The 15564-nt window shown below is 35.7% G+C and overlaps 1 protein-coding gene across 6 annotated transcripts in view; it reads left to right on the plus strand.

The window, feature by feature from the left end:
• The window catches only part of AHCTF1 (AT-hook containing transcription factor 1), a 95366-nt gene that overhangs the window by 53196 nt on the left and 26606 nt on the right, over positions 1–15564 (plus strand). For all 6 annotated transcript variants that reach the window (XR_009729904.1, XM_061382436.1, XM_061382432.1 and 3 more), the window contains exons 18-26: positions 584–707; positions 864–920; positions 1781–1927; positions 2474–2661; positions 11624–11768; positions 11849–11980; positions 12648–12798; positions 13255–13405; positions 13736–13843. Coding sequence is in view for 5 of the 6 variants with exons in the window: in XM_061382436.1 (XP_061238420.1) it covers positions 584–707; positions 864–920; positions 1781–1927; positions 2474–2661; positions 11624–11768; positions 11849–11980; positions 12648–12798; positions 13255–13405; positions 13736–13843 (1203 nt within the window). In the remaining variant the exon portion in view is untranslated. The remainder of the gene's footprint in view (positions 1–583; positions 708–863; positions 921–1780; positions 1928–2473; positions 2662–11623; positions 11769–11848; positions 11981–12647; positions 12799–13254; positions 13406–13735; positions 13844–15564) is intronic.

Raw genomic sequence — 15564 nt, forward strand, 5'->3', positions numbered from 1 at the left:
AATATTAGATGAGGAAACAGACGAGGTCAGTATCTGCTTATCACCTGTATGTGCTCAATAATAAATATTAGAAGGGAACCCACTCCAGTGTTCTTGCCTGGAGAATCCCAGGGATGGGGGAGCCTGGTGGGCTGCCATCTATGGGGTCGCACAGAGTCGGACACGACTGAAGTGACTTAGCAATTAGCATTGAGGTTTAAAAACTAGTCCAGGTGATAAAACTGAAAGTAAAACTTTTTGACTTTGAGCTACAGTATTTACTTTCTCTATACTGAGATATCATGCTCTTTGGTAATTTGCTCAAGGTAGTAAAAAGTAAACAGCATTTTGCTGACTAGACCACTTTTTCCCCTGGAACCTGACCTTCACTAACTGACTTGGCTAATAACCAAACTTGAGGCTTCTTCAGGGTTTATCTGACTAACTTTACTTGATGTCCAGATTTCTCATGATGGGATCCTGTCCTCAAATTTCTTCTGCCTTTGATAGTTGAGGTCGTTACTTTTAAGAGTTGGCTGCTGGTTGTTTTGATAATAATAATTAGAACTAATGCTCAATATCCTTAATGTTGCCCTTATTGCAGAGGGAAGTGGAACCCTGACTGCTTGATGATTGATGGAATGGTTTCTCAGTTAGGAGATCGAGTAGAGAAGTTGTGGAAACGGGACGAAGGAGGCACAGGAAAATATCCTCCTACGAGTCTACATGTAGGTTCGCGGTAACACAGTATCATTTAGTCTCAAAAGCTGGGCTGGGAGAGAGAGGAATGCTTAATTGGATTTTTCATACCTGGCATGGGCTTGGGAAAAACAAGGAACATAAATGAATGAATATGTAAAATGCACTAAATTTTTTTTTAATAGGCGTTACTTGACATATACCTACTAGACAACATTACTGAAGCAAGCAAGCATTCTGTTGTATCCTTTAAAATTTTATCAAGTAATTCACATATTACCAAAATCATACAATGTCAGAGTAGTAGGACCCTTATGCATCTAATCCAATGTCAATTTCACATTTGAATTTGTTTTAAAGGAAAGATTCTTAATCCAGGACCTGTTGATTGGATTCAGATGGTCTTTCGTTAACCTTGAAACTATGCAAAATGTTTATGTTTATTTTTCTAGAGATACAGTTCTTGGCTTTCATCAGACTCAAATGTGTCCAAGACATTCCCGAAGTTAAAGACAGCTCTAGAACATTGCTAGCATGTGGTCATTCTCTATGAGATTTTATGTGCTGGATGGGAATGCATTATGTGGTCTCTTAAATAAGATTTCTGTACTAAAGTCTATTTCTTAGTCAAAATGCATAGTTTTATTCATAATTTATAAAATAAATAATGTGTTTGCTTAAACTGCCAGGGTTTATTGGATAACTGGAATTTCATCTGTGGCTTTGTTTCTTAAATTTGTTAATCTGCTAACTTGGGTGAAGAAAGTATGCTTTAGTTCATCTCCTTGTGGTGCCTGTGTGCTAAGTCGCTTCAGGCACGTGTGACCCTATGAACTGTAGCCCACCAGGCTCCTCTGTCTGTGGGGATTCTCTAGGCAAGAATGCTGGAGTGGGTTGCCATTTCTTCCTCCAGGGGACAAAGTACCTTTGTGGTGGTACTTAATACAGAATGAATGAAGTTGGTTGTGGGGTTGGCTGTACCGACATTTAATAAAACTGTCTTAAGCCTTTTTTCTGATACTTTCTGTTGTTACCTATTGCAGATATATATGTAGGAGTTTTTCTTTTTGTTTATTGTCCTTAATCCTCTTTTTTTTAAAAGACTATTTATTTGCTACTTGATATTATGTATTCCTTTCCAAACAAAACGGATACTTCCATTGAATCATTTCCAACTGCCTTTGCCATTTCTTGGGGCCAGGTTAAACTTATTCAAGGATTTTGGCTGATAGATCATAATGACTATGAGGTAAGTCTGTATAGTTCATTTAGAATGTTAAACTTTTGTAAACTATTAGAATTTTAGGAAAAATACATTTAACATTAAAGATATGGCACAGTCTACTTCCGGAGGTTTTTTAAGGATTCAGTTTAATCAGTACCTTCACCAAGCACCATTTCAGGCAACAAGAATATACAAAGATAAAATAGTTTAGAACCCCAAGAGTCTTATTGTCTAAATAACATACAAACAATTACCAGTAGTGCAAATATAGTCATTTTTATGTTACAGATATATTTGATGTGTTGGGTGAACCAGAGAAGCCAGAATTTGACATTGATGTATGAAATTGGTGATGGAAAGATTTTATATACTCACTTGACAAGATCTCAAAAGTATGAGGCTTTTGATAAGGCTTTTATTTAAAATAAAATATACAGTAAAGTAGATATTTTCAGATATATTTAAACAGGTTTTATTTTAATTTGCATAGGTTTAGTATATTCCTTTTTTTTTTTTTCAAAGTGCAAAGCATTGTATTTAATTTACCAGTTTTCATTGTCATTTTTGCAGAGTGGTTTGGATCTTCTGTTTCACCCGGCTACTGCAAAACCTGTGTCATGGCAACATTCAAAGATTATTGAAGCCTTCATGAGTCAGGGTGAGCACAGACAAGCCCTCAGATATATTCAGACAATGAAGCCAACAGTGTCCAGTGGTAGAGATGTTATCCTTCACCTCACTGTTTTGCTTTTTAATAGGTAAGTACCTGTTTTGAAAGTACAATTGAACTCTTGGCCATGTATTAATAAAATGGAACTGATGAAATAGAGCAATATATATTTCGACTTGGTTGCATTGCACAGTATTCTTATGTTCTTCATCTTTCATCATTGAGAAGAATGTAAAGCACCTTTTACCTAGAATAAGATGAATAAAAGAAGTAATGAGTAAAAGGGGAAATCAGACTGAGGTTTAAAAATTATGTCGGTTTCTACCTGGCAGTGTTGACAGTTTTCTCCTTGGACAGTTGAGGTTTGCTTATACCGAGAAGCAGCCAGAAATAGAGATAGAATGAAGTTTATGCTAAGTTGATAAATTATATTCTTTGACGGTATATTCCAGTGATGGTACTCTGATATTTTTGTTAGTCTTGCTTGCTTGGGTGTTGCAGTTCTTTAATTTTGTTGTTGCATTATAGCAGTACACAGTTGCTATAATAATGATATTTGACATGTATATACTAACTGACAATTAAGTGGCATGATTGGAAATACAGTGGTCTGGTTATTGGGTTTTCTTAATACCTAGGTAGTTGGGAAACTTGTTTGGGACTGGAATTAATTCATACTGGTTTTTTGTTGAATCTTATTGGTTGAGTCATTTTATATTTTCTTTATATATTTAAAAATTGGCCACTTTACTCACCCCAAATTGTCATTTATGAACCATACAGCTTTGAGGAGAGAGGATTGGATCTTTACATTTCAGACAGATCTGCAATTTAGTAATAGACTTGTTAGACATTGAAACTTACAATGTCCTCAAAAGTAATAAACTGCTAAAGTACTTGTTGAAATAATTTTGGTTAGTAAAAGTATTTGGCTCAGCTGAATAAATCAAGAATAAATATAAGAACAAAAAGTTAAAGAAGCTAAAGAACATAAATGTTTAATAAATGGGTTAAAGAGTTCTAGTACTTGATAATATTTACAATAATGAAACCTTTATATAATGTAATTTCAAAACTGTATTTCTCAAGTACAGTAAAGCCTCAGTTATCTAGTCTCCAAAAACATAGCATCATTAAGTGTCCTTTACAGTAAGTGCATAAGTTAAAACAAAGGACCACTCAGAATGCCATTTGTGAGATAACATGTTTTCAAATTCAGTAAATGTTTAAAATAATTACTGAGGTGTTGTTTGGTTTTCTAGCTGTTGTGTGAATTTATATTAATTAATCTACATTTTAAAATGACAATATTGGAATAGTTACTGATTGTAACAGTTGACAGTCTCAGATAGATCTGAATTTATACCTGAATTCTGCTACATTCTGAAATATGATCAGAAGCAGTTAAATTATCCTTTCTGAGCCCAGGTTTCCTCCTGGGTTAATAATGACCGCTTTGCAACATTTTGAGGTTAGTTAAATGGCATAAGCACTATTACAGTTGCAAGTAGTAAATCATTAGTAAATGGTGGTGAAAGTAAAAGTTGCTCAGTTGGGTCTGACTCTTTGCAACCCCATGGACTGTAGCTTGGCAGGCTCCTCTGTCTGTGGAATTCTCCAGGCAAGAGTACTGGAGTGGGTAGCCGTTCCCTTCTCTAGGGGATCTTCCCAACCCAGGGATCGAACCTAGGTCTCCCACATTGCAGGGGGATTCTTTATGGTCTGAGCCACCAGGGAAGCCCAGTAAAGGGTGGTAGATTGAACCTTCTTGAGTTAATCATCATTGCATCATTTATTTAACTTTTCAGCCTAACTCCTGCCTGTTTCCTCTACCACCTCTTCTTTATTAAGATCATCTTTCTCTTTCTGTGAAACCTGTATGCTGGTAGCTTTTCAGTTATATGAGCTTTCTTTATGGACATACCATCACAGTTATGGCAAATAGATTTACCTAAAAGTAATCATGATGGACAGTACACGATAGCCTAAAAGTAACAGTTTTAGATTTTTAGCTCTTAACATTACGTACTCAGTCTTAGTAAAATAGAAGTACAACAGAGCTGGAAAACCTTTTTGTATAGGTGTAATCATTATCTTTATTCTTTCCACTTTCTGTGGGTTTCATTCTGCTGTGCTTTTTAACTCAAGTTGGTTTCTCATTTTCAACCTTTTATCTTTACTAACATAAAAAGGTAAATCTGAATGTTCTGTATATTACTTTGGCATCATCCCACAATTTTTATGGTTATTTTTTTGTAAGTATTTTTAATTTTCATTATGATTTTTTTCTTTCCCAATTAATTATTTAGAAGCTTTAATGTACAAATACGGTTTAAAAAATTCTTTTCTCTTTTAATTGCATTGTGACTCCATAATGTGATCTACACATGGATCAGATGGCCAACACCAAAATCAGATTGATTATATTCTTTGCAGCCAAAGATGGAGAAGCTCTGTATAGTCAGCAAAAACAAGACCAGGAGCTGCCTGTGGCTCAGATCATGAAATCTTTATTGCCAAATTCAGACTTAAATTGAAGAAAGGGGGAAAACCACTAGACCATTCAGGTATGACCTAAATCAAATCCCTTATGATTATACAGTGGAAGTGACAAATAGATTTAAGGGCCTAGATCTGATAGACAGAGTGCCTGATGAACTATGGACGGAGGTTTGTGACATTGTACAGGAGACAGGGAGCAAGACCATCCCCAAGAAAAAGAAATGCAAAAAAGCAGAATGGCTGTCTGAGGAGGCCTTACAAATAGCTCTGAAAAGAAGAGAAGTGAAAAAGCAAAGGAGAAAAGGAAAGATATACCCATTTGAATGCGGAGTTCCAAAGAATAGCAAGAAGAGATAAGAAAGCCTTCCTTTCCTCAGTGAACAATGCAAAGAAATAGAGGAAAACAACAGAATGGGAAAGACTAGAGATCTCTTCAAGAAAATTAGAGATACGAAGGGAACATTTCATGCAAAGATGGGCTTGATAAAGGACAGAAATGGTATGGACCTAACAGAGGCAGAAGATATTAAGAAGAGGTGACAAGAATATACAGAAGAACTCTACAAAAAAGATCTTCACGACCCAGATGATCATGATAGTGTGATCACTGACCTAGAGCCAGACATCCTGGAATGTGAAGTCACGTGGGCCTTAGGAAGCATCACTACAAATAAAGCTAGATATTTCAAATCCTGGAAGATGATGCTGTGAAAGTCCTGCACTCAATATGCCAGCAGATTTGGAAAACTCAGCAGTGGCCACGGGACTGGAAAAGGTCAGTTTTCATGGCAATGCCAAAGAAGGCTCAAACTACTGCAAAATTGCACTCATCTCACACGCTAGTAAAGTAATGCTCAAAATTCTCCAAGCCAGGCTCATCAATATGTAAACCGTGAACCAGATGTTCAAGCTGGTTTTCAAAAAGGCAGAGGATTCAGAGATCAAATTGCCAATATCCCCTGGATCGTCGAAAAAACAAGAGAGTTCCAGAAAAACATCTATTTCTGCTTTATTGACTATGCCAAATCCTTTGACTGTGTGGGTCACAATAAACTGTAGAAAATTCTGAAAGAGATGGGAATACCAGACCACCTGACCTGCCTCTTGAGAAACCTGTACGCAGGTCAGGAAGCAACAGTTAGAAGTGGGCATGGAACAACAGTCTGGTTCCAAATAGGAAAAGGAGTACGTCAAGGCTGTATATTGTCATCCTGCTTATTTAACTTATATGCAGAGTACATCATGAGAAACACTGGGCTGGAAGAAGCACAAGCTGGAATCAAGATTGCTGGGAGAAATATCAATAACCTCAGATATGCAGATGACGCCACCCTTATGGCACAAAGTGAAAAAGAATTAAAAGCCTCTTGATGGAAGTGAAAGTGGAGAGTAAAAAAGTTGGCTTAAAGCTCAACATTCAGAAAAGGAAGATCATGGCATCCAGTCCCATCACTTGATGGCAAATAGATGGGGAAACAATGGAAACAGTGACAGACTTTATTTTTTTGGGCTCCAAAGTCACTACAGATGGTGACTGCAGCCATGAAATTAAAAGACCCTTGCTCCTTGGAAGAAAAGTTACCACCAACCCAGACAGCATATTAAAAAGCAGAGACCTTACTTTGCCAACTAAGGTCTGTCTAGTCAAAGCTATGGTTTTTCCAGTATTCATGTATGAATGTGAGTGTTGGACTATAAAGAAAGCTGAGTGCCCAAGAATTGATGCTTTTTAACTGTGGTGTTGGAGAAGACTCTTGAGAGTCCCTTGGACTGCAAGGAGATCCAACCAGTCTATTCTAAAAGGAAATCACTTCTGAATACTCTTTGGAAGGACTGATGCTGAAGCTGAAATTCCAGTACTTTGGCCACCTGAGGGAAAGAACTGACTCATTGGAAAAGACCCTGATGCTGGGAATGATTGAAGGCAGGAGAAGTGGATGACAGAGGATGAGATGGTTAGATGGCATCACTTACTCGATGGACATGAGTTTGAGCAAGCTCTGGCAGTTGTTGATGGACAGGGAAGCCTGGTGTGCTGCTGTCCATGGGGTCGCAAAGAGTCGGACATGACTGAGCGACTGAACTGAACTGACTGAAGGAAGGTTTGCTGGACTTCTTGGTGGTTTAGTGGTTAAGATTCTTCTAGGACAGGGAGTGAGCTTCGATCCCTGGTTGGGAAACTAAGATCCTGCATGCCTTGCAGTGCAACCAGTAAATAAACTTTAAAAAAATGAATAAGAATGAAATGTTTGCATGTTGCCTCCTCTAATATGTATGTGTCTATTTCTTGTAATACTGCTAACTTTTCGTATTTTGAATACAGTATTAGGTACATAAAAGTTTAAAATTGTTATTTTTTAATGACTTTAACCTCTTATTGTAGAATAACCTTCGTCATGAGTAATTGTTAACATAGCTACAACAACTTTCTGTTATTTATGATTCATCTTTTCCTAATATTTAACTTTTACACTAATCACTGGAAATCAACAGTTGCTTGTTTACATTTCTGAATTTTTTTTTCATTGTGATCTCTATGATCCATTTCAAAAGACTGTTTATATTTGATCTGTCATTTTTAGAGCTTGTCACAGGAGTGTTTCTAAGGCTGTCTTCTTGCTGTGTTGCCAAGAACCCTCCATACATTTCTTAACTTTACTGTTAACCTGCTAGTTTTAGCCTTTCATCAATTGAAGTGATTTTCTTACTGCTTTTATTAGCATTGTGCCTTCCTGCCATGAGGAGCAGGAGAGTATTGGGTATATGAGAGTTACTTATTTTAAAATTTATGTTTAAGTGTTGGCCCAAAATGGAGCATCAATTTCTTGAAGTTGGAGGTAACTATGCCTTCTCCTGTTGTAGGAGAAACTGAGAAAAATATACTATCATTTGTCTTTTGCTTTCAGGTATGCTTACTGTTATTAGATTAGTTTTTGATAAATCATAAATAAATTAATCTTACTCTTACCTCGTGTATCTGCTCACTGGGAGTGGATATCATACTTTAAAGTGGAAAACTTGAAACATATCCAGGGACTTCTCTGATTGTCCAGTGGTTAAAAAATCTGCCTTGTAGTGCAGGGGACATGGGTTTGATCCTTGGAAGGAGAGTAAAGATCCCACATGCATCAAAGCAACTAACCCCTTGGGCGGCAACTAGAGAATCTGAGCTGTGAAGATCTCTCATGACACAATGAAGATCCTGTGTGCTTTAATTAAGACCTACTGCAGCGAAATAAGTACATATATGTGTGTGTGGTTTATATATATATACACACACACACATATGTAGCATATATATAATATTGTATATATGTGCAACCCCATGGACTATAGCCTGTCAGGCTCCTCTGTGCATGGAATTCTCCAGGCCAGAATACTGGAGTGGGTGTCTGTTCGCTTCTCCAGGTGATCTTCCCAATCCAGGGATTGAACCTAGGTCTCCCACATTCTAGGTGGATTCTTTACCATCTGAGTCACCAGGGAAGCCTGTATGTATATAGGCTGGGAGAAGAGGGGCAAGAATACGGTTCTTTTTATTTTTTGAATAATAAGATATTTACATGCTTTTTTCTAAAATTACAAAAGGATACACAGTAAATTCCTAGCCTCCTAAGCTTCCTCACAATACTAGTGTATCTTTCCTAAGACATTCTGGGACATTCTGAGCAAATGCATATGTATGTCATTGCTGCCCCTCCCCCCTTTAAAAAATACATGCTGTCGTCCATCTGCAGTATATTTTTAAAAGTAATTTAGTTTGCAATTCATTTCCTGATAGTACATAAAGAGCTTCCTTATTTTAATCATTGCATGATAGTTCATTATGTAGATGTACCAGTATTTGTTTAACTGCCTTCGCTTAGTGAACATTTGGGTGGTTTTAATCTTATGCCATTTCAAACACTGCTGTGTATGAGTATCCACCCATTTTACACAAGTGCAGATTTATTTTGTAAAATCCTGGGAGTAGAATTACTGGGTGAAAAGTATAAGTGTTAGTCACTCAGTCGTGTCGGACTCTTTGTGACTCCATGGACTGTAGCCCACCAGGCTCCTCCGTCCAGGGAATTCTCCAGGCAGGAATACTGGAGTGGGTTGCCATTTCCTTCTCCAACTGGGTAAAAGGATATTTGCAATTTTAATTTTGATAAGGCATATTGCCTTCCATGTACGTCTCACTTTGTGTTATACCCTTTAGTTAGGCATTTATCCAGTTGATTGGTGAAAATGGTAATATTAATGTGATTAATCTCACTATAATAATAGAATGCATCTTTTCATGAAGAGCTGTTTTATGAAGTTAGAATTGCCAGTGTTTTATGACTCTTTGTCTCTTCTATTTCAATATTATTTAATCCTCTCACTGTTTCTGTTACTACTTTGTGATTTTTGTTTTATCATTTAAATTTTTGATGCAGCTGAAATTTATTTTGGTTCAAGCATTTTGTAAGAAGATTACAGAATACACAAAAGTAGAATAGTACTGTAGTACTATGAAAATTCCATATACCCATCCTACATCAGATTTAACAGATACAAGATTTTATTATACCTACTTCATCTATTTCTTTATATTAAAATTAATGATTAGATGTTCATTCATCTTCATTATCTATTTTTCTTTCTGTAGAAATGGTGTGCTCATTTTTAACACTCCCAGATTTCTGATTTAGGGGAAAAAAACTACTTCTCTTAAATACTCAGGTTATAACAACCACACTGTTATCCCTGTCCTGGTAGAAGAAGGAGTGCAAGGCAATTTCAGATGTAGATTTTTAGGTGATACACCTAAATGTTTTACTTATTTGCACTGTTGTTTTTATAAGTTTTGTAGAATATGTAAAATATTCTAGTCAAACAATAAAAATTTTAGGGTCCTGAACTGCCAGCAGTGGGATTTGCTTCCCCAAGAAACTTTGTATCTACAGGAAGTCTGGGACAGTGCTGCTAAAATTTCCTCAGATGCATTTTCATTATGAATACTAATTGCTGTAACTTGGTTCATGTATTCTGTGTTTTTTATGCATGTCAGTTATTTATTTACAAGGCGTTATTTCAATTTTTGTGATTATTTCAATAAAAACTATAGTTAAAGCCTTTGGTAGGGGTGCTGTGCCTGGTCTTAGTTGTGGCATGTGGGATCTACTTGCCTTACCAGGAATGGAACCTGGGCCTCCTGCACAGGAAACGCAGAGTCTTAGCCACTGAACTATTAAAATCAAAATTACCTATTCACTTAAAATTAGGAATGATGACTTTTTTTTTAGAAAATTATTCCTATCTACTTGCCATTTTTTATTCTACTCCTGCTTCTGCCTTGACACTTATCAGCCCTTCCAAAAATTCTACATGTGAGACTAATCATTGTTAATCTTAGTATGTGTCTTTCAAGACATTTTGTTGTTTATATAAATACATAAAGACTTATAGGCTTTGTTTATTGGTTAATTTTTAGAAAATCTTATTATTCATGTTGTTTTAAGCCTATTTTTACTTATCAGTGTATCATGAGACACATTGCTTCATTTAATGACCTATTGCTCACAGAAGGATGTTTCAGCAGCCCCACTTGGTTTCTAAAACTGTCTAATTTGACCTAAGTTCTCCAATCAGATCTTGCTATAGATAAGCCAAAATCTTACTAAGAAGATTTGCTAAGCTAAGTCCTCCACTTTCCCATAAACACAGTATGCTGTTTCTGTCTCTAGGTCTTTGCTCATTTTCTTTTCTACTCTTCTCGTGCTCAGTGTCACTTTCTTAAGAACTTCACTTGAATATTTCTGTGAGTTCTGTCCAGATCACATTAGATTTTTGTCTTCTTGAACTCTTGGGTTCAGATGGCCCCTGACTTAACAATGCTTCAACTTATAATTTTTTCAACTTTAAAATGGTACAAAGCAATATGCATATATGAAGTAGTAACCATAGTTTGAATTTTGGTCTTTTCCTAAGCTAACTATATGCAGTATGATTTTCTCTTAATGATGCTGGGCATCGACAGTGAGCTGCAGCTCCCATTAACCCACATGATCATGAGAGTAGACAACTCATACACTCAAAACCATTCTCTGTCCATTCAACAATTCTGTTTTTTATTTTCGGTGGAATATTTGATAAATTACATGGAATAGTCAACATTTTATGATAAAGTATTTAAAGATGCCTTATTTTCTTTACTACTTGACAGTGATTAGTATTCAATAAAATTTTTAAGTACTTTTAAATAATATGTACATAGTATCTTTTGGGGCTTCCCAGATGGCTCACTGGTAAAGAATCCACCTGCCAGTGAAGGAGATAGAAGTTTGATCCTTGGGTCAGGAAGACCCCCTGGAGGAGAAAGTGGCAGCTCACTCCAGTGTTCTTGCCTGGGAAATCCCATGGATGGAGGAGCCTTGCAGGCTACCATCCATGTTGGTCGCAAAGAGTCGGACATGACTAAGATGCATGCACAAAGTATCTTTGGGATTCTTCAGGTGGATATCTTGTTTTGAACATTTTAAATAGCTTTTCTAAAACTAAACTTTGATAAATATTGATTTCAGGTGCATGGTGGAGGCCTGGACTTTACTGCGACAACATTCTAATAGGTTGAATATAGAGGAGCTGCTCAAGCATACATATGAAGTCTGTCAGGAGATGGGCTTAATGGAGGATTTACTGAAGCTACCATTCACAGACACTGAGCAGGTAATGATTTGTCAGTGTAAACTTATATCTGGAAATTCAGGATAAGTTAATAGCTTACAAATCTATTTTGTTCTTTCTAGGAGTGTTTGGTGAGATTTTTACAGTCCAGTGCGAGTGTTCAGAATCATGAATTCCTTTTAGTTCACCATTTGCAGCGTGCCAATTATATTCCTGCCTTGAAGCTGAACCAGACTCTGAAGATTAATCTTATGGTACAGTTGAACTTGTTTTATTATGGGGGGACAAGAGAATAGGGAAAACAGATGACTTCATTATATAAGAGCTTTGTATAATCTTGAATTTTGAAAATCCTCACTTTCTGAAGCAGAATTGACAAACAGGGTGTTGTTACTTATCCAGTTCTTTTATATGTGCCATTTCTGTTTAGGTATCTGCCCACAGTCTTGCCAGACTAACTACTTTACTCACTCAGGAAAAATAGCAACTGGTAGAGGACAACAGTAGGAAATAAATAGTGCAAAAAGCATGGACTTTAGGGGTTGGACTAATTGTTCATTGGCTCTGTGTGCTTGGACACACTCTGAACCTTGGTTTCCTTAATCGTAAAAGGACAGTATCTTTTGTGAGGGTGCACAGACGTGTGTGTGATGGAACATGTTGCTTAGTAAATGAAAATCATTGCTTTTATTAGTTGTAAATAATCAAGGCTGGAAAGGAGAGACTTGGAATTTATCAATGGGTAAGAATTGATGAAGCAGTTAGGTTGTGTGTATGATGTCTTTGGTTTGGAAGAATGGGTATGTAGAAAGGAGGAAGGTGTTCTTGTGTATTCATAATTATATTTTAATAGTAAATAATAGGCATAGCACCTAACATTTTTGAAGATTAAATTTTTACCAGTTATGTTATGTTCTATAGAATGATCGTGATCCTCGTTTGCGAGAGAGATCAGTGACTCGAAATTCTATAATAGACCAATATGGGAAAATTCTTCCTAGAGTCCAGCGAAAATTAGCCATTGAGCGAGCAAAGCCTTACCGTCTGTCAGCATCATCAGTTTTTCGAGAAGGTAAGATTTCATTGAAAAATGTCCTAAAATATTGCACTAGAAAAGATATTGAATGATTATCTTCTGAAACCTTTGTTATCTTCTGTTTAGCTCAGTTTTGCTTTGATTCATCACAGTGATGCTTTGTGGCTTTGTTTGTTTGTTTATTGGTGGTTCTACCCCAAGAAATCAAAAGCTTCCTTGGAACTTTTAATCTTTCTAGTTTATTTAGTACAGAGTGACAGAACTCTTTTGATTTCATTTGAAGACTGCTGACTTTTAGAAAACACGTAGACAAATTATTTCACTGTCTCCTAAAAGCCAAAATTGTTAAATTTCTGCACGTATATTGCTAAACCAAATATAATTTGAACTACTCATGTTTTGTTTTCGCCAATCACTTTGCCGTATTTGTCTGGCTACTTTAAAATCCTGGTGTTAGAGATGAAATTAAATACTACCTTTTTTGTTTCACAGTTTCTAGACCAAAACCATTATCAGCAGTTCCAAAGCAGGCTGTAACTGGAACTGTGTTAACAAGATCTACTTTCATCAATAATGTGTTATCTAAAATTGGAGAGGTCTGGGCAAGTAATGAACCCGAAAATAGTATCTCTGTCTACAATAGGTATGTTTTTCTTACACCTTTTACACTCATGCTACTTGCTAATCTTCCCTGGGTTATCAGCTGCATTCATAAACAATCCAGCCTTAGAGCGTATTAGCGTATGTAGGAAAAATGTTTTGTGTTGTCTACTTTTCTTGCAAGAAGAACATTCTTTGTTCTTAAATTTGAAACCAGTTATGTTCATTGTTATTTGTAAATAAGCAGAATATACATGGTAAAAAAAAGATAGCCCCCCTCCCATCTAACCTCACCTTCTTACAGTGTTTGTATTGATAATTTAGTCTTCTTTGTGATACATAATCAAAAGTTAAATTTTTATTTTCTCTGTAGTCCTAAAGTAGAAGAACCCTCTCCTATAGCATATTCTCTCCCAGATCCAGAGCTGCCTGAGGCATTTGTTGGAACACCAATTACAAAGGCATCACAAAGAATTTCTAGGTAAGAATTTATTTAATCACTTTTAAAAGACAGTATTAGACAAGAATTACACTGATAGGATATTTGTCTTAATTTCACTTACTTCACTTAGTAATGGTATTCTCTAGGTTGATCCATGTTGCTTACAAATGGCAATATTTCATTCTTTTTTTTGACTAATTCCATTATATATATATGTATATTATATATATGTCCATTATATATTTTTTAATGAAGCTCCATTCTGTTTTCCATGGTGACTATACCAATTTATATTCCTACCAGCAGTGTTAAGAGAGTTCTCTGTTCTCCATACCCTCTTTAGCTTTTATTATTTGAAGACTTCTTGATGATAGTCAGTCTGACCAGTGTGAGATGATACTTAATACTTACACTATAATTTTAAAATTATCTTTGAAGTCTTCATAAATACTGTTTTAAATTATTGAAGGAGTTTATAATGCTTCCTTTAAAAAAATAATTTGGGCAGTTTTATAGTAATTTTAAGGAATTTTACATCAGCTGATAATCTACTTAGAATTTTGCCTAATGATTTTAGACTTTTTAAAAAAAAAGCAAACTTTGTTGTATTAAAATCATAAGCAAAATAAATTATTAATTTGTTTTCTTTAATCTCTCTGATTCAGACCCATGAATGAAGGTTATTTTTTATAAATCCCAGCTGATCTTGGTTGGCTTCTAAAAACTTGCCCCTGTTTAACTGAGCCTACTAAGATGTCTTAAGTGGCTTTAGTACAATAATACTTTTATTTCTTAAACCTATGGTTATTAGAAAAGTAAATAGTTAAATTGAAATTTTGTATCCAAGATGGAACTGTGGTTGTTTATTGGAGAGTGGAGAAGTGTTCATAATCATCAATAGCAGAGTACAAAAAGTATCTCTTAATGTAATGATTCTTTCTCTTTAATAATATGACCATAATTGTTGAAAATTTTTGACATTTTACAATTTATCCATGACAAAATGACATAATTTTGTTGAAATAGTTTTGATACTAAGAATAAAGGTACTCAGAATAAGTTAATAACTTAAAAACAATTGGGCTCAACCCATTTGTAGTGTATATAATGGACATCTTTTCAAATCATGAAAGGATTTTCCCTTTTTTGGGTTAGATTTTATTAAATTGAGGTTCTTTTCCTTTATTACCATAAGGAGATGGTGAGAAGGTTGCTTCAAATAGAAGTCATTATCACTGACATGGTATTTTTACCAATAGTTTTGTTTTTTTTTTCCCACAAATCACTTTTTCTCAGTTCCTTTGTACTTGAAAGTGAAAGTGAAGTCGCTCAGTCGTGTCTGACTTTTTGCGACCCCATGGACTGTAGCCCACCAGACTCCTCCATCCATGGGATTTTCCAGGCAAGAGTACTGGAGTGGGTTGTCATTTCCTTTCTCCAGGAGATCTTCCCAACCCAGGGATTGAACCCTGGTCTCCCTCATTGTAGGCAGCTGCTTTACCATTGAATAGGTCTGCAATTCAAGAAGGGAGAAAGAATAAGTGTTCAGGCCTACTAATGGCCTAAAGACTATTATGAGAATCCTTTAAAACTGGTGTTAATGCATATGGAATAGAGCTGATTGAGTTGTGAATATTTACCTTTTATAAAAATCATTCCACTTCTTGCTTTTCTATATTTTTCAAATTGGGTGTGTGTTAGTGTAAGTAAAATTTAATGGATTGTGGCTTAGCATAGATAATATCAATGGGCACTGAATA

Source organism: Bos javanicus, chromosome 16 (genome assembly GCF_032452875.1).
Source record: "Bos javanicus breed banteng chromosome 16, ARS-OSU_banteng_1.0, whole genome shotgun sequence".
NCBI classification, from domain to species: Eukaryota; Metazoa; Chordata; class Mammalia; order Artiodactyla; family Bovidae; genus Bos; species Bos javanicus.